Here is a 13079-nt window from a genome sequence, read left to right on the forward strand (position 1 = left end):
GCCCTGATGCATTTTAGACAGTACACCCTATCTTAAAACATCCAGAGACCAGAAAAGTTGTGCCAACATTGTGGATTATTTTTGCCTCCATCTGCATGCATCTCCTTCTAAGGGTAATACCTCAACATAACACATTGAGTGTAACAATTGTGCCCCTCACAACTGGCAGCTTAGTTTATTATTATACCACCATACATACAACAGTCCAGGGCTTGTTTTCAAGTGTATTCATTTCATATGAAAAGGAATTCTACTTACATGGATGCCTCAACTTTTCAATACTTGGGGTCTTTCAAAATAATTCACAGGCAACAAATTAATTTTGAGAAGTCCATGTTGCATGCAAATTCCCAGATAGATTTAAGTATAAAGCATAAAGAAACAAGCAGTTCAAGTTGCCCAGTTTGGTGTTTATCTTCTGCACACAATATTACTCCTATTTTTCTATATCCCCTTCTTAAGCTACTCATTTTTAAATATTGCAATTTTCTGTACTTCAGTCAACAGTTCTGGTAGAGTAGTCCACAAGCATTTCAGCCTTTTCTATCATACATTTCTTCAATATATTTTCAGTGTTCCTTTGTTCTAGACATAGTCTGTGGAAGCAATCACTTTCCATCTCCCACATGTCATCCAATACACTCAAATTTTTTGGAATGTGCAGACGATCTGTTTAAGTTTTCAAACCACTTACATCTTTTGCATGGACATGGACATGGACATGGGCATGCACACCTGTTAGATTTAAAGGGACCACTTGAACAAGGTCTGCATGGGGATATTAACATTGCTATACAGTCATGATGCTGATGGGAATTTGATCTCATCCCTTGCAAATTTAAAATAGTTCTATTAATTTCCAAATTCTGACAAAATCTGGTCAAGTTATTCACTTCGACATTGAGTAAAAAGGTAGATGGTCATTTGATATATTTAGGGTGCTGTTGATTGAGGAATATATTTTGGTCAGAAAATAGGGAAGATATTCACTGATCTGCTTTGAATAATACAACGGAAGCTTTTGCAACCTTGTAAGGTGGCATGGTGGGTCAGTGTTTAGCACTGCTTCCTCACAATGCCAGGGACCCGGATTCGATTCCACCTTCAGGCAACGGTCTGTGTGGAGTTTGCATATTTTCCCCTCATCTGCATGGGTTTCTCCAGGTGCTCAGTTTTCTCCCACAGTCCAAACATGTGCAAGTTAGGTGGTTTGGCCATGCTAAACTGCCCATTGTGTCCAGGGATGTGCAGGTTAGGGGGGTTAGCCATGGGAAATGCAGCGTTTCAAGGCTGGGGATAGAGGATGTGGGTGTGGGAGGGATACTGTTTGGAGGGTCTGTGTGGACTTGATGGGCCAGATGGCCTGCTTCCACACTATACTGATTCAATGATTTAATAGACATTGACTTAGTTTAACTGGAAGTCTGAAGGATAACATCACTGACATCTTGTGCAGCAGTGTGATTGAGTGCCAGGCTAGTGATACTTGACCCCACAATGTTTTAACTCTGATGCAAGAATATTCCCAATTGGGTTCTTACTTCCACTGACTTCAGTGCATTTATTTGTTTTATGAAAGAGTAAAAAGTTTGGAAAAATATTGGAGAACGCATGGATGTAGTAATAATTCTTGAGTATAACTGCTTGCCGATGAGAACCCTGAAAACTAAATACTTAAGCAGAACTTTGAGTGCATTCTGTTTTATTGTTATGTCTTCATTGTCTAATGCTTAAGCAAATGGGTTTATATGAGTTCTAAACAAAATAACTAGCTTAATTTTCAGACCAAAAAATTGATTTCAGAAAAATATCCAGCAATTTCTTAAAATTGTATTTTCCAGCTACCACAAACCTCCTTGCAGCACTTTACAGTTTCATTCGTAGCATTGTGGCAGTAGCTTTGTTGTACGGACTTTGCTATGGTGCCCTGAGGGTAAGTGTTTCTACTTAATATTACTCTTTGTGCCGCAAAGGTAATCTTTAACAACAACCATTGTATTTTTTGTGTGAATTTTGTGGTCATCAAGTTGAAGAATTTTAGCACTGGAGAAGGGAATGTTTTCCCACTTTGGAAAATCAGTGTTGGCAAATTAGGTTTTACAGTTAGGAATGTTACCCCTACAATGAAGTAAGTACAGATGATAGTCTTTCATTTCATCCACTGATCCTTCAGTAAAAACTTTAAATTTCTTCCTCTTTCTGCTCAGTGGCTCCACAATACATTTGGCTTGTCTGAAGTATCCAAAAGACTAATCTGCCTCACTCAGTTCTCTAACACTGGAAAATAGCCTTTTTATCTTCCTTTGTACGGTTTCAAGGGCTTAAAGTTAAACTGTTAACCTCAGGAGCAGCCCTCTGAAACTTTCTTCAACTAGCTATTTCTTGTTCTTTGAATGAAATTCTCAATTATTGCCAAATAAATAGCACGTTTATATTGTGAGGTTATTTGGTTGATTGAAATTGTCCAAACTCATTTATTGAAAACTCATTTATACAGAAACAGGCCATTTGGTCTGGCTAGTCCATGCTGGTATTTTTCCGCATATTAAGCCTCCTCCCAAATTTTGTCATCAAAATCTACCATTGTAACCATCAATTTCTTTCTCCCTCATGTTTTTCTGTTTTTCCTGTAAGTGCATCTTTATATTTGGCCTAAACACATGTTGAGGCAGCAAATTCCACCTTCTAACCTATTTTCCAGTGAAGAAGTTTCTATTGAATTCCAATTTGGATTTATTGGTGATCATGCTAGACAGAGGGCGTCTTGTTATGCTCTTCCCCTCTGCAAGAGGAGACATTCCTCCCATAGCTATTCTGTCAAACCTGTCATAATTTTAAATTAGATTTTGGTTAGATTGTGTCCTAGTCATCTTTTTTCAAGAGACATGATAGTCAGTTTGTCAGTCCTTTCCTGATATGTAGGGAGCAGTTTAATGCATGCAATGGGGTCTTGCTTGCCAGTTGAATGTCTGAACGGAGAAGGTGCCAGGGAAGCTGAAAGGTAGACAAGAGGTGGGTAAATCACCCAGACCAGATGAACAGCACCCCAGAGTTCTGAAGTAGATGACTGAGGAGATTGTGGAGGCATTTGGTGGATTGTGGTGGTTGTCTTTGAGGAATCACTGAAGTCAAGGAGGGTCCCAGAAGACTGGAAAATGACGAATGTAACACCCCTGTTTAAGATTGGAGGGAGGCAAAAGTCAGAAAATTATAGGCTGGTTAGCTTGATCCTGGCCATTGGTAAAGTTTTAGAGACCATTATTAAGGATGAGATTGCAGAGCACTTGGAAGTGCTTGGTAAACTAAAGCTGAGTCAGCATGGCTTTTTCAAGGGAAGTCGTGCTTGACGAACTTGTTAGAATTATTTGAGGAGACAACGAGTAACTTAGATAAAGGAAAGCCAGTGGACATAACCAGTTTGGATTTTAAGAGGACACGTGACAAGGTGCAGCACAGGAAACTGCTAAATAATGTAAGAGCCCATGGTGTCGGGGGCAAAGTATTGGCATAGATAGAGGATTGACTGACTGGCAGAAATAGGGAGAAATTTGAGTTTTTTACTGAAGGATCCGTTGGATAGAATGAACATCTACATCATTTGCATTTATTTTATTGTAGAGGAAATATTTCTAGCTGCAAAACCTAATTTGTTAACACTAACTTCCTAAAATGGAAAATGTTTCCTTCCGAAGTGTTAAAATTCTTCACCATGTTGACCATAAAATACATTATCAAAATACAATTGCTGCCTTTCCTGAAGGCAGATAAGCTTCCAGATGGAGTAGTGGAGATGAAACCTGGAATCCTTTCAATGCTAGAGGCTCATTTTGGAAGCGTTAGTTCACATGGTCAAATAGCTTTACGGATGTATTTTTCGTGTAATTTCTAAGGTATAGTTCTCTTGCTCCTGAAGTTTCCAAATATTATTATTTGTCATTCCTGTTTTACTCTGTTATAAACCATTTTTTATTTAAAAGGCTTGAATCATTCAATTTCCCCACCTGAAGGGAACACCACCAAAGTCATTAATTATAGCTAAATTCTTTTACCCCTAATGTCACTGCGGTGAATTATTGCTGAATTATTGCCTTTTCAAAGGCCACTGTATCCTTCCTGAGGTGTAATGCAAAAAATCTGAGCACAGTGCTATGAGTAAGGTCTGAGTGATAATAAATTTGCAGTAGTTGTTTTTGTTGTTCTATTCCTGTTGTGATGAAACCTGGTGTGCAGTTAATCCTTTTAATTGGCCTTTGCAACAGCATGCCAGTTTTTAATAGATTATTTAGTCAGAACCTTTAAATTCCTCCTTAATCTATTTCTAGTATTTCCTGAGCAAGCACTATTCTCATGCTGCTTTTTACGACTAAAGTGCGCTATTTCGTGCTTGTTATGTTAAACTGAATGTGTAATCATAATGTCCGCTGGCTTAATCTTTTGATAGCCATGAGCAACTTTTGCTGTCATTTTTACAGTTCGATATACTTGCAAGCTTAATATCATATGCAAAATCGGATATGCCTTCCTTTTTAAAAATTGTGCTCAATTGTCCACAGCGTGGAGACCTGGGGCCCCTATGAAGAAATACTGAACATTGCTCATCAATCTCAGTTTGTCTGGTGTTTTTTTTTGCCACAAGATTGCCTCCAGTTCCATGCCTTCAATTTTAGTGAACAGTTTCTTTGAAGAGTTCTTTTTAAAGTGCACGCAGTAATTTCCTTCCGTTCATCGCCTCAATGACTCAGTTTAAAAAAAAATTGTTTAGCTTGATATACCTTTCACAGAACCAGATTCTTCAATGTTTGACTGTAAATGAAGCAATTAACTCGTGTTCAATGTTTTATTGCACTGGTTTGTTTTTGTTTTAAATGAACTTTATCCAGCTGATTATAGAACATAGAACAATACAGCACAGATCAGGTCCTTTGGCCCTCGATGTTGCGCCAACCTGTGAACTAATCTAAGCCCATGCCCCTACACTAGCCCATCATCATCCAAATGCTTATCCAAGGACTGTTTAAATGCCCCTAATGTGGCTGAGTTAACTACATTGGCAGGCAGGGCATTCCATGCCCTTACCACACTCTGAGTAAAGAACCTGCCTCTGACATCTGTCTTAAATCTATCACCCCTCAGTCTGCAGCTATGCCCCTTGTACAAACTGACATCATCATCCCAGGAAAAAGACTCTCACTGTCCACCCTATCTAATCCTCTGATCTTCTTGTATTCTATTTCTTAGCCTAGCTTTATTTTGAAACCATATCTCTTTAGTAAGATCTACCTTAAGGTGAGTATCTTATCCTGTTTATTAGTGGATCTTGCCCATTTAACTTCAAGTTACAAACCAATTCCATATTTTGATCAAAGCATCATTAACTTAATGTGGTGCAACAGAAAATGACAAAAAAAACAGTAAGTATCATTTTGTCTTCAACAGTTTTAAATATTGTTTTTACTGCTGCCTTTCAGGATCCCTGGGATGCACAGCATGTTCCAGTTCTTTTCTCTGTCTTTTGTGGCCTCCTGGTTGCAGTCTGCTATCATCTGAGCAGACAAAGCAGTGACCCCTGTGTACTGATGTAAGTTGTCCCAGTGCAAGAAGCATCTCATCATAAATTTTTATAATAGCTGAACAAATCCAAAGGATCAGATAAATGTGTAATATAAAGAGAAAATTCTGGGAATACTAAGCAGGTCAGGCAGCATTTGTAAAGAGAGAAACAAAGTTATTTAATCAAGTCGTAACATAAGAATAGGGTCAGGAATATGTTCTCTTGAGTCTGCTCTGCTATTAAAGATTTTGACTCAGTTATGACCTGAGCTGAACCTGCTTGCCTGCTCCTCATTGTTGATTCCCTTAAAAGTCTAAAATTCTACCAAACTCTGCCCCTGACATACTCAAAAAAGAACATTCATAGACTTTGGAGTAAAGACTGACAAAGATTGATAACCCCTTGAAGGTCTTCATTTCTTTTAATCTCAGACCAAAATAGCTAAACTGTCATCCTATGCCTCCTGAGTTCTAGATCCTCCAGCCAGAGAATCAACCTCTCAACATCTACCTACCAAACTCTTCAGAATATTTCAGTCATTTCATCTCATTCTTATGAACTCCAATGTATTGGTTTATTCTACTTTATCTTTCTTGTGAGATAATCCTATCATTTGAAGAATCAGTCTAAATTGAAATATAGTTACCTTTCTTCAGACGTTCTGCTTGCAGCCGTAAATTGGGACTTTTTGCTTCAAGTCTACTAGCAAATGTGTCTCTTCCAAAGTTGAAGCTGGAGTTGTAACTTTTAATTGGTGTTATCATGCAAATTTCCATGATGTAGTTGTGTGCAAGAACGGGCTAACATGGAATCTGGGTGACATTGGATGTATCAAAACAGATATTCAGTTATAAGATATTCTTTCTAATTTTGAGGTCCATAGAACCCCTACAGTGTTGGAAACAAGCCCTTCCGCCCAACAAGTCCACACTGACCCACTATGCTTCCCTGAACACTATGGCCAATTTAGCATGGCCAGTCAACCTAACCTGCATGTCTTTGAACTGAGAGAGGAAACCGGAACACCCGGAAGAAACCCATGCAGACACGGGGAGAATGTGCAAGCTCCACACAGACAGTCACCCAAGGGTGGAATCGAATCCGGGTCCCTGGCACTGTGAGGCAGCGGTGCTAACCACTGACCCACAGTGCTGCCTGGCATCAATCCCACTACCTCTTGCATGCCAAGCGAGATAATGTGGTACATAATTATAGAGCCTTGAATGAGAATGAATTTAAAGACTCAGAAAAAGCCTTTGAGGTGATATTTGAGTGGAAAATTTGTAAAGAAGTATTAATAAAGCAGTAAAACTCAAAATCCAATTGAAAAAGCAGGCATGCTTGGTAGGTCAGCAATGTTGATGATAAACTTGTGGCTTGCTTCCCCCATTTGACAAATCTATGTTTAACTGATTGTTTTGTACCATATATGATGAATAATCAATCTTGAATTTTATTCTTGACATAATGTATAATTGCACATGGCCTCAACAATACATTGCCACCATTATGGCACTTTTTATTAGCCCATGTGGTGTGACACATGATCAGTTATCTGGCTGTTGTACTCTTCCAGTTTTTCCTCAGGTAAATTAGCATTAAAACATGCATGCAAATCTGACATAGATTTTGTATTTGGACTACCATTGATTGTGGGTGCAGAACTGTGCAGAACTAAGATTCAAGCAGGAGTAGTCATGAAACCTTGGCTCAAGCTTAAAGTAAATACATGATGATCATTGGGAACAGTTGTTTTTCCAGCATTTACCTTGTCTAGTCCTGTTGAATTGTGTATGTTCCTGTGAGATCCCGCCCCCCCCCCCCCCTTATTCTTCTAAACTCTCGTGAATACAGTCCTAACTGATCCATTGTCTCTTCATATGTCATTCCTGCTATCTCGGGAATCAGTTTGGTAAACCGTTATTGCACTCCCTTCACAGCTAGGACACTTTTCCTTACATAAGGAATCCAGAACTGCACACAGTATTCCAGGTGAGGTGTCACCAAGGCTGGGTGCAATTAATTATTGCAAGACATCCCTATTTCTGTACTCAAATATTCTTGCTATGAAGGCCAATATACTGTTATGGACCAGACACACTCAAAATATTTTTGGAAGGTCGCCCGGACCCAAACTTTTTCTTATTTTAATGGTAAATGGGAAGTGCCATGTTCCAGGCCCAATACGACCAGAATTAAGCAAAATCACAATTTATTCAAACACTATTGTTAAAATACAAACAAAAGAAAGATGAATTCAGAATAACTTAACTCTATTGCAAAACTTAATTACCTACTGTATCTATTATTCATTAACCATTCCAATAGACTAACATCCCATAAACATACCTTTGGCAAAAAGAAAAGTTCAGATGCAGATCCTCACATGCAATTCTCCAACCCAAGAGGCAAAAACAAGAAAATATTGAGAGAGTAGCAGCTAGGAAATATCCACTGAAGTCTTGAATTCTGTTGAATCCCCATTAGTTTCTGATGCTACTGAGGTGGCTCAGTGGTTAGCACTGCTTCCTCACAGTGCCAGGGACCCAGGCTCGACTGTCTGTGTGGAGTTTGCGCGTTCTCCCCGTGTCTGTGTGGGTTTCCTCTAGGTGCTCCACTTTCCTCCCACAGTCCAAAGTTGCACAGGTTAGGTGGATTTGCCATGTGAAATAGTCCGTAGTATCCAGGGATGTGTAAATTAGGTGGATAGACCTAAAAGATAGGGGGATGGGTCTGGGTCTGGATAGGATCCTCTTTGGTGGGGCAGTGTGGATGTGTTGGGCTGAATGGCCTGTTTCCACATTGTAGAGGTTCTATGAAAATCCAGAAGTCCTAATCTGAGAGAGCTGGCCACACCCATTCAGGCTGTTAGTTTAAAAAAGAACTCAAGGCCTCACAAGCTGTTTATTCAAGTAGTCTTTACTCGCCAGCTCAGTATCTCTTGTCCACACTCACTGTTAAAAGAAAGCAGGACAAAATCACCGCTTGAAACCATAACATTGTCACAATACCATTTGCCTTTTTCACTACCTGCTATTTCTGCGTGTTTACTTTCGATAGCTGGTGGACAAGGATTCCCAGGTCTGTCTGCACTACGTCCTTTCCCAATAAATTACTCTTTTGCTACCAGAGTAGATAACCTCAGTTGTTCAGACAGAACATTTAAGAGGCCCTGCATAAATAGAAGTTTGTACAGGTTAGGATAGAATTAGCAGTGATTAATTCTTTGTTGATCAGATGGAGAGAGAGTTTGAAGAGAAGACGAATTTAAAACAGGCATTTCATAAACTCATATTTCAATGGTTTTAATATTTCTGTTCCATCACTCCAAAACAGCCTTGTATGCAGGCTTTCAGTTCCTTGTTCTTCGGTTCAACACACATTGCTGCCACTAGTATAGTATAATATTGCTGTAACTTAGTGTAACTGCAGCATAAACCATATCTTTAGTGGGCAGTTTTTAAGGTGTTTCAGTACTTTGCTGTTGAGTGTTAATGTGGGCAGTGTATCTGCCATGTCAATGTGGCTTTATATGGATACATTGCAAATGTACTGCCATTTATGTAGCTGAGCAGGTTTCATGGGGCCACCTGCAGATATGAAGTGGTGTAACAACAACAGTAAAACTTGTATTCATTTAGCATCCTCAAAGAAGCATTCCAAGACACTTCACAGGAACATTATAAAATGAAATATGATGTTGAGCTACATAAGGAGATATTAGGTCAGATGATCAAAAGCTCGCTCGAAGAGATTGGTGTGAAGAAAGTGAGCTAAAGAGGCAGAGAGTAGTGAGGTTATTCCAAAGCTTGGAACTAGCACTCACGGTAAGCAGCAGTGGAACACAAAAGGTCAGCATTAGCAGAGCACTGATATCTTGAAGTATTGTGGACTGTGACAGTGAAAGCAATAGAGGCAGCATTAAATGCATGTTAATTTAAAAATCAGCATGTTGCTTGACCATTAATTTGAGAGTCCAGGGGTAATCGGACAATGGAATTTACTGTCCACTGATGTGGGCAACTAAATTTTGGAAAATTAAATTTATGGGAGCTAAAACATTGGAGACCAGGATACATTAAAATAGTTGATAATGAGAGTTAAGGTTTTGGCAGTGGGTGAATTGAGACAATGGTAAAGTCAGATGAAAATGTTCACCAATATGAGGTCACAAGTTCACCTGTGGAGTACATCTGATAGTGATACAAAACACTGTCTTGCTTCCAAACCTTTTCCAGGGAGAAGGGTGGATTTGGTAACTAGCAAATAGAGTTCGGATCAAGGACCAAACTCTCTTTTTTAAATTGTAAAAAAACTTCTGCTCATCTAATACTAGAAGTTCGATGAGCAGTCTGATAATTTAGTAACAGTGCAGGGATTCAGAGAGCCAGTGACGAGAAACAAAATTGTGCTTTCAGATTTGTCACTGAGGAACAGCATGTACTTGAGAAATAAGAGAGAAAAATGGGTAGTTGCTGGGTGATACCAGAGGTAACAGAAAGAGAGCAGGAGGAGAAGTTATTCCAAGCTTTTTGCTTCCTTCAGTTATATAGTTAAGAATGGAACTGCGTGAGCAGCCCCAGTTACCCCACCCAGCTAGACTAAAGTGGAGAAGTGTTGCAGAAGGCTAGTTCAGTCAACCGTATCAAAAGATACAGGGAAGCTAAGAAGGATGAAAAAGAAAAGTTTCCCTTTGTCACAGTCATTTATGTTGCCCTTTATGACTGGTAAAAGCCATTTTGGTGTTGTTGTACCAAAAGTTTGGTCTCTGTTGAGGAGTCAAACATGATGTTCTGGAAAAGATAAGAATGAATTTGAGGGGTGCCTACCTGTCTCAGGACTTTGGAGAAAAAAGTGTTTGCAGGTGGGATGCAAGGACAGAGTAGGTCACTTATTTGCATTTTTTAAGATGATGATGCAGATGTGAGGGATAGAAGCACAGCACCTACGTGAGAGAAGAGTTTAACGGTCGACATGGAGACCAAGAGGGAAAGTTGACCGATCAGCATTTTATAGGAAATAGGACTAAAGTAACACAATGGTTTCATGGTCAGGAGGCATAAGTTGAGATACGATAGAAGCTAAAAAGATGAAAGATGTAAACTTGTGGCTGCGGAAAATAGAAAGGATTAAAGGAGGTGTTCTGTCAAGTGAGCAAAGATAAGCACATATGGATTGAATTGTGTGCCATCCTACAACAAATTCCATAGGTTTCTGATTTACCAGGTATAGTATTATAACCATAATTTTGTATCAATAAGCCCCAGAAGAATTGAAAAATTCTAGCTCCAAATAAATCTGTGAATGCAAATTAGGACAGCATCACTTCACTTGCCTTACAGGTAAGCAGATTGCTTGCTTACATAAGAAAAATATCATGTATTTGCCTTAGGAACTTTCATGACACCTCATGATTTTTGAGAATCAAGTAGTGCGTGAGTAAAATAAGCAAAAGAAACTACTCTGCATACTGAATTTACTTCTTCAGTAGATAATTTATAATCCACTCCATTCAGAAGAGAAACAATGATGTTGTGGTAAGCGGCTTAAACTAATACTGTAGAGACGTGGATCCAAATCTCACCACAATGACTGATAGAATTTTTTTAGTACTTGAATTTAAATTATAAAATTGAAAGCAAGCTTCAGTAATGGCGATGATGAAGCAGTCATTGGTGGTTTTTAAAAAAAAAACCCATCTGTTTCACTCATATAGTTTAGGAAAGGAAATCTGCCATTCTTACTTGGTCTGGCCTCCATGTGACTCCGTTCAATGTGGCTGACCATAAGTCCATGGCCGAGCAAACCATTCAGCTAAAGGGCAAGTGGGGATTGACAGCTAATGCTAACCATGTCACCGATACCCACGTACCATGAAAGAATAAAGAGAAAAGTAATTGGACTGAAATGCATAAGAATTATGCATTATCTAAATATAGAAAATGCTGAGAAAAACAAATTTAGTTTTAGCATCAGTTGTTGGATAATTGCTAAATTAATCATCATCAAGTCAGACTGACTGACTTGGAAATGTATAAGCTGATTCAAGTCAGAATAGATTTGCGAAGAATTGGTCATTGCTGATATATCCTTTTTTTTTGAGAATGTCATTAGCACAACAGTATAGGAGTTGATAACTTCTGCTGTCCCAGTGGAAGAGATGCAACTTTGATGTTTGAGGGTCTGGCACAGGTGGTGGTGAGGCATTGCCAGAGAAGAATCAGTCCGGGGCAAAAGATGGCACCTGAAGAATGGCATCTTCAGTGTTGGTTGGGTCTTGTGTAGATGACGGTGACATGGTGGTGGAGGGATGGTGCTGCTAGGGTTGTTGATGTTGAGCTGGCTCAGGACAGATGGATTCTCTTTCAGCTGTATCTTCCATTTTGTTTCTTATTCTTAAAAACTATTAAAACTTGTACTGGATTGTGATAACAATGACAGCAGCTTTTCCCTATATTTTGCTGTTTTTCCCACTGTCAAATACTTGTAACAATAAAATCATTTATCATTCATGGATTCTGTGGCAAGTAACTGCCTTCCTGGATCCTCAAAGCCTTTCCACTATCCTCAAGACACACATGTGATGGCATATTCCACTTGCCTGGGTTGGTGTAGTGCCAACAACATCCAAAAAACAGAACAAAGCATCCCACTTGGTTGCCATCCCGCCTTATTTCTTCAACATTCACTTCTTTCATTGCTGACAACGTACTGGAGCAGTATGTACCCTCTACAAAGTGCATGCAGCAACTCACTGTAGCTTCTTAGACAGCACCTTCCAAACCTACGACCTGTAGAACCTACACGGACAAAGGCAGCAGTTACATAGTAAGCACCAACTCCCAAAACTCCCCTTTAAACAGTCACCATCCACATTTGGAACTCGATTGCCATTTCTTCACTGTCACTGGGTTAAAAGTTGTATGGCAAGGTGTAGTCTAATTGGGTGGAGGAACAGGTTTCAGGGGCTGAATAAACTCCATCTGCAATCCCGCCACAATCCCCAATCGACAAGCTCAACCACTACCACTAAAAGGCAAAATATGCAAAACAAAATTCCAGACAAACAACATAAGATGTTAGAAATACTCACCACTTAAGGGGAGAGTAACAAAGTTAGTGACTCTTGTAGGTGAACACCATGCTGTCAGAACTGGAGTTCTCTCTCCATAGATGCAGCTGGGTGTGTTTAAAACGGATGTGGTATTCTATATTTTACGCTTACAAATAAAATTATAGCTCTAAAAGCTCTGTAAATACTCTCCATGATATACACTCATGAATATTTGTCACATTCTTTTGATAGACCTCTCAGGTGTTTGAATGGCGGATTAATTCATCTCAAAACAACTCTGTTTAAGACTTGAATGGAGAAATACCACTCAATACCATTCATTCTGTTCACTGTTTGTTCATATCCATCACAGACAGTCAGTTTTGGGCTGATCTAAACAGGTAAACAGATGCAGAATGGAATTTCTTTCACTAATTTACTGGGAAAACAGATGACTATGATTTGGAAATAAAA

The 13079-nt window shown here is 39.2% G+C and overlaps 1 protein-coding gene across 4 annotated transcripts in view; it reads left to right on the forward strand.

Annotated features, from left to right (window-relative positions):
• Positions 1-13079, forward strand: part of pcnx1 (pecanex 1) — a 248492-nt gene that overhangs the window by 152900 nt on the left and 82513 nt on the right. For all 4 annotated transcript variants that reach the window (XM_048537155.2, XM_048537157.2, XM_048537158.2 and 1 more), the window contains 2 exons: positions 1842-1933; positions 5469-5578. In XM_048537155.2, the coding sequence (XP_048393112.1) occupies positions 1842-1933; positions 5469-5578 (202 nt within the window). The remainder of the gene's footprint in view (positions 1-1841; positions 1934-5468; positions 5579-13079) is intronic.

The sequence above is a fragment of the Stegostoma tigrinum genome, chromosome 10, assembly GCF_030684315.1.
Source record: "Stegostoma tigrinum isolate sSteTig4 chromosome 10, sSteTig4.hap1, whole genome shotgun sequence".
NCBI classification, from domain to species: Eukaryota; Metazoa; Chordata; class Chondrichthyes; order Orectolobiformes; family Stegostomatidae; genus Stegostoma; species Stegostoma tigrinum.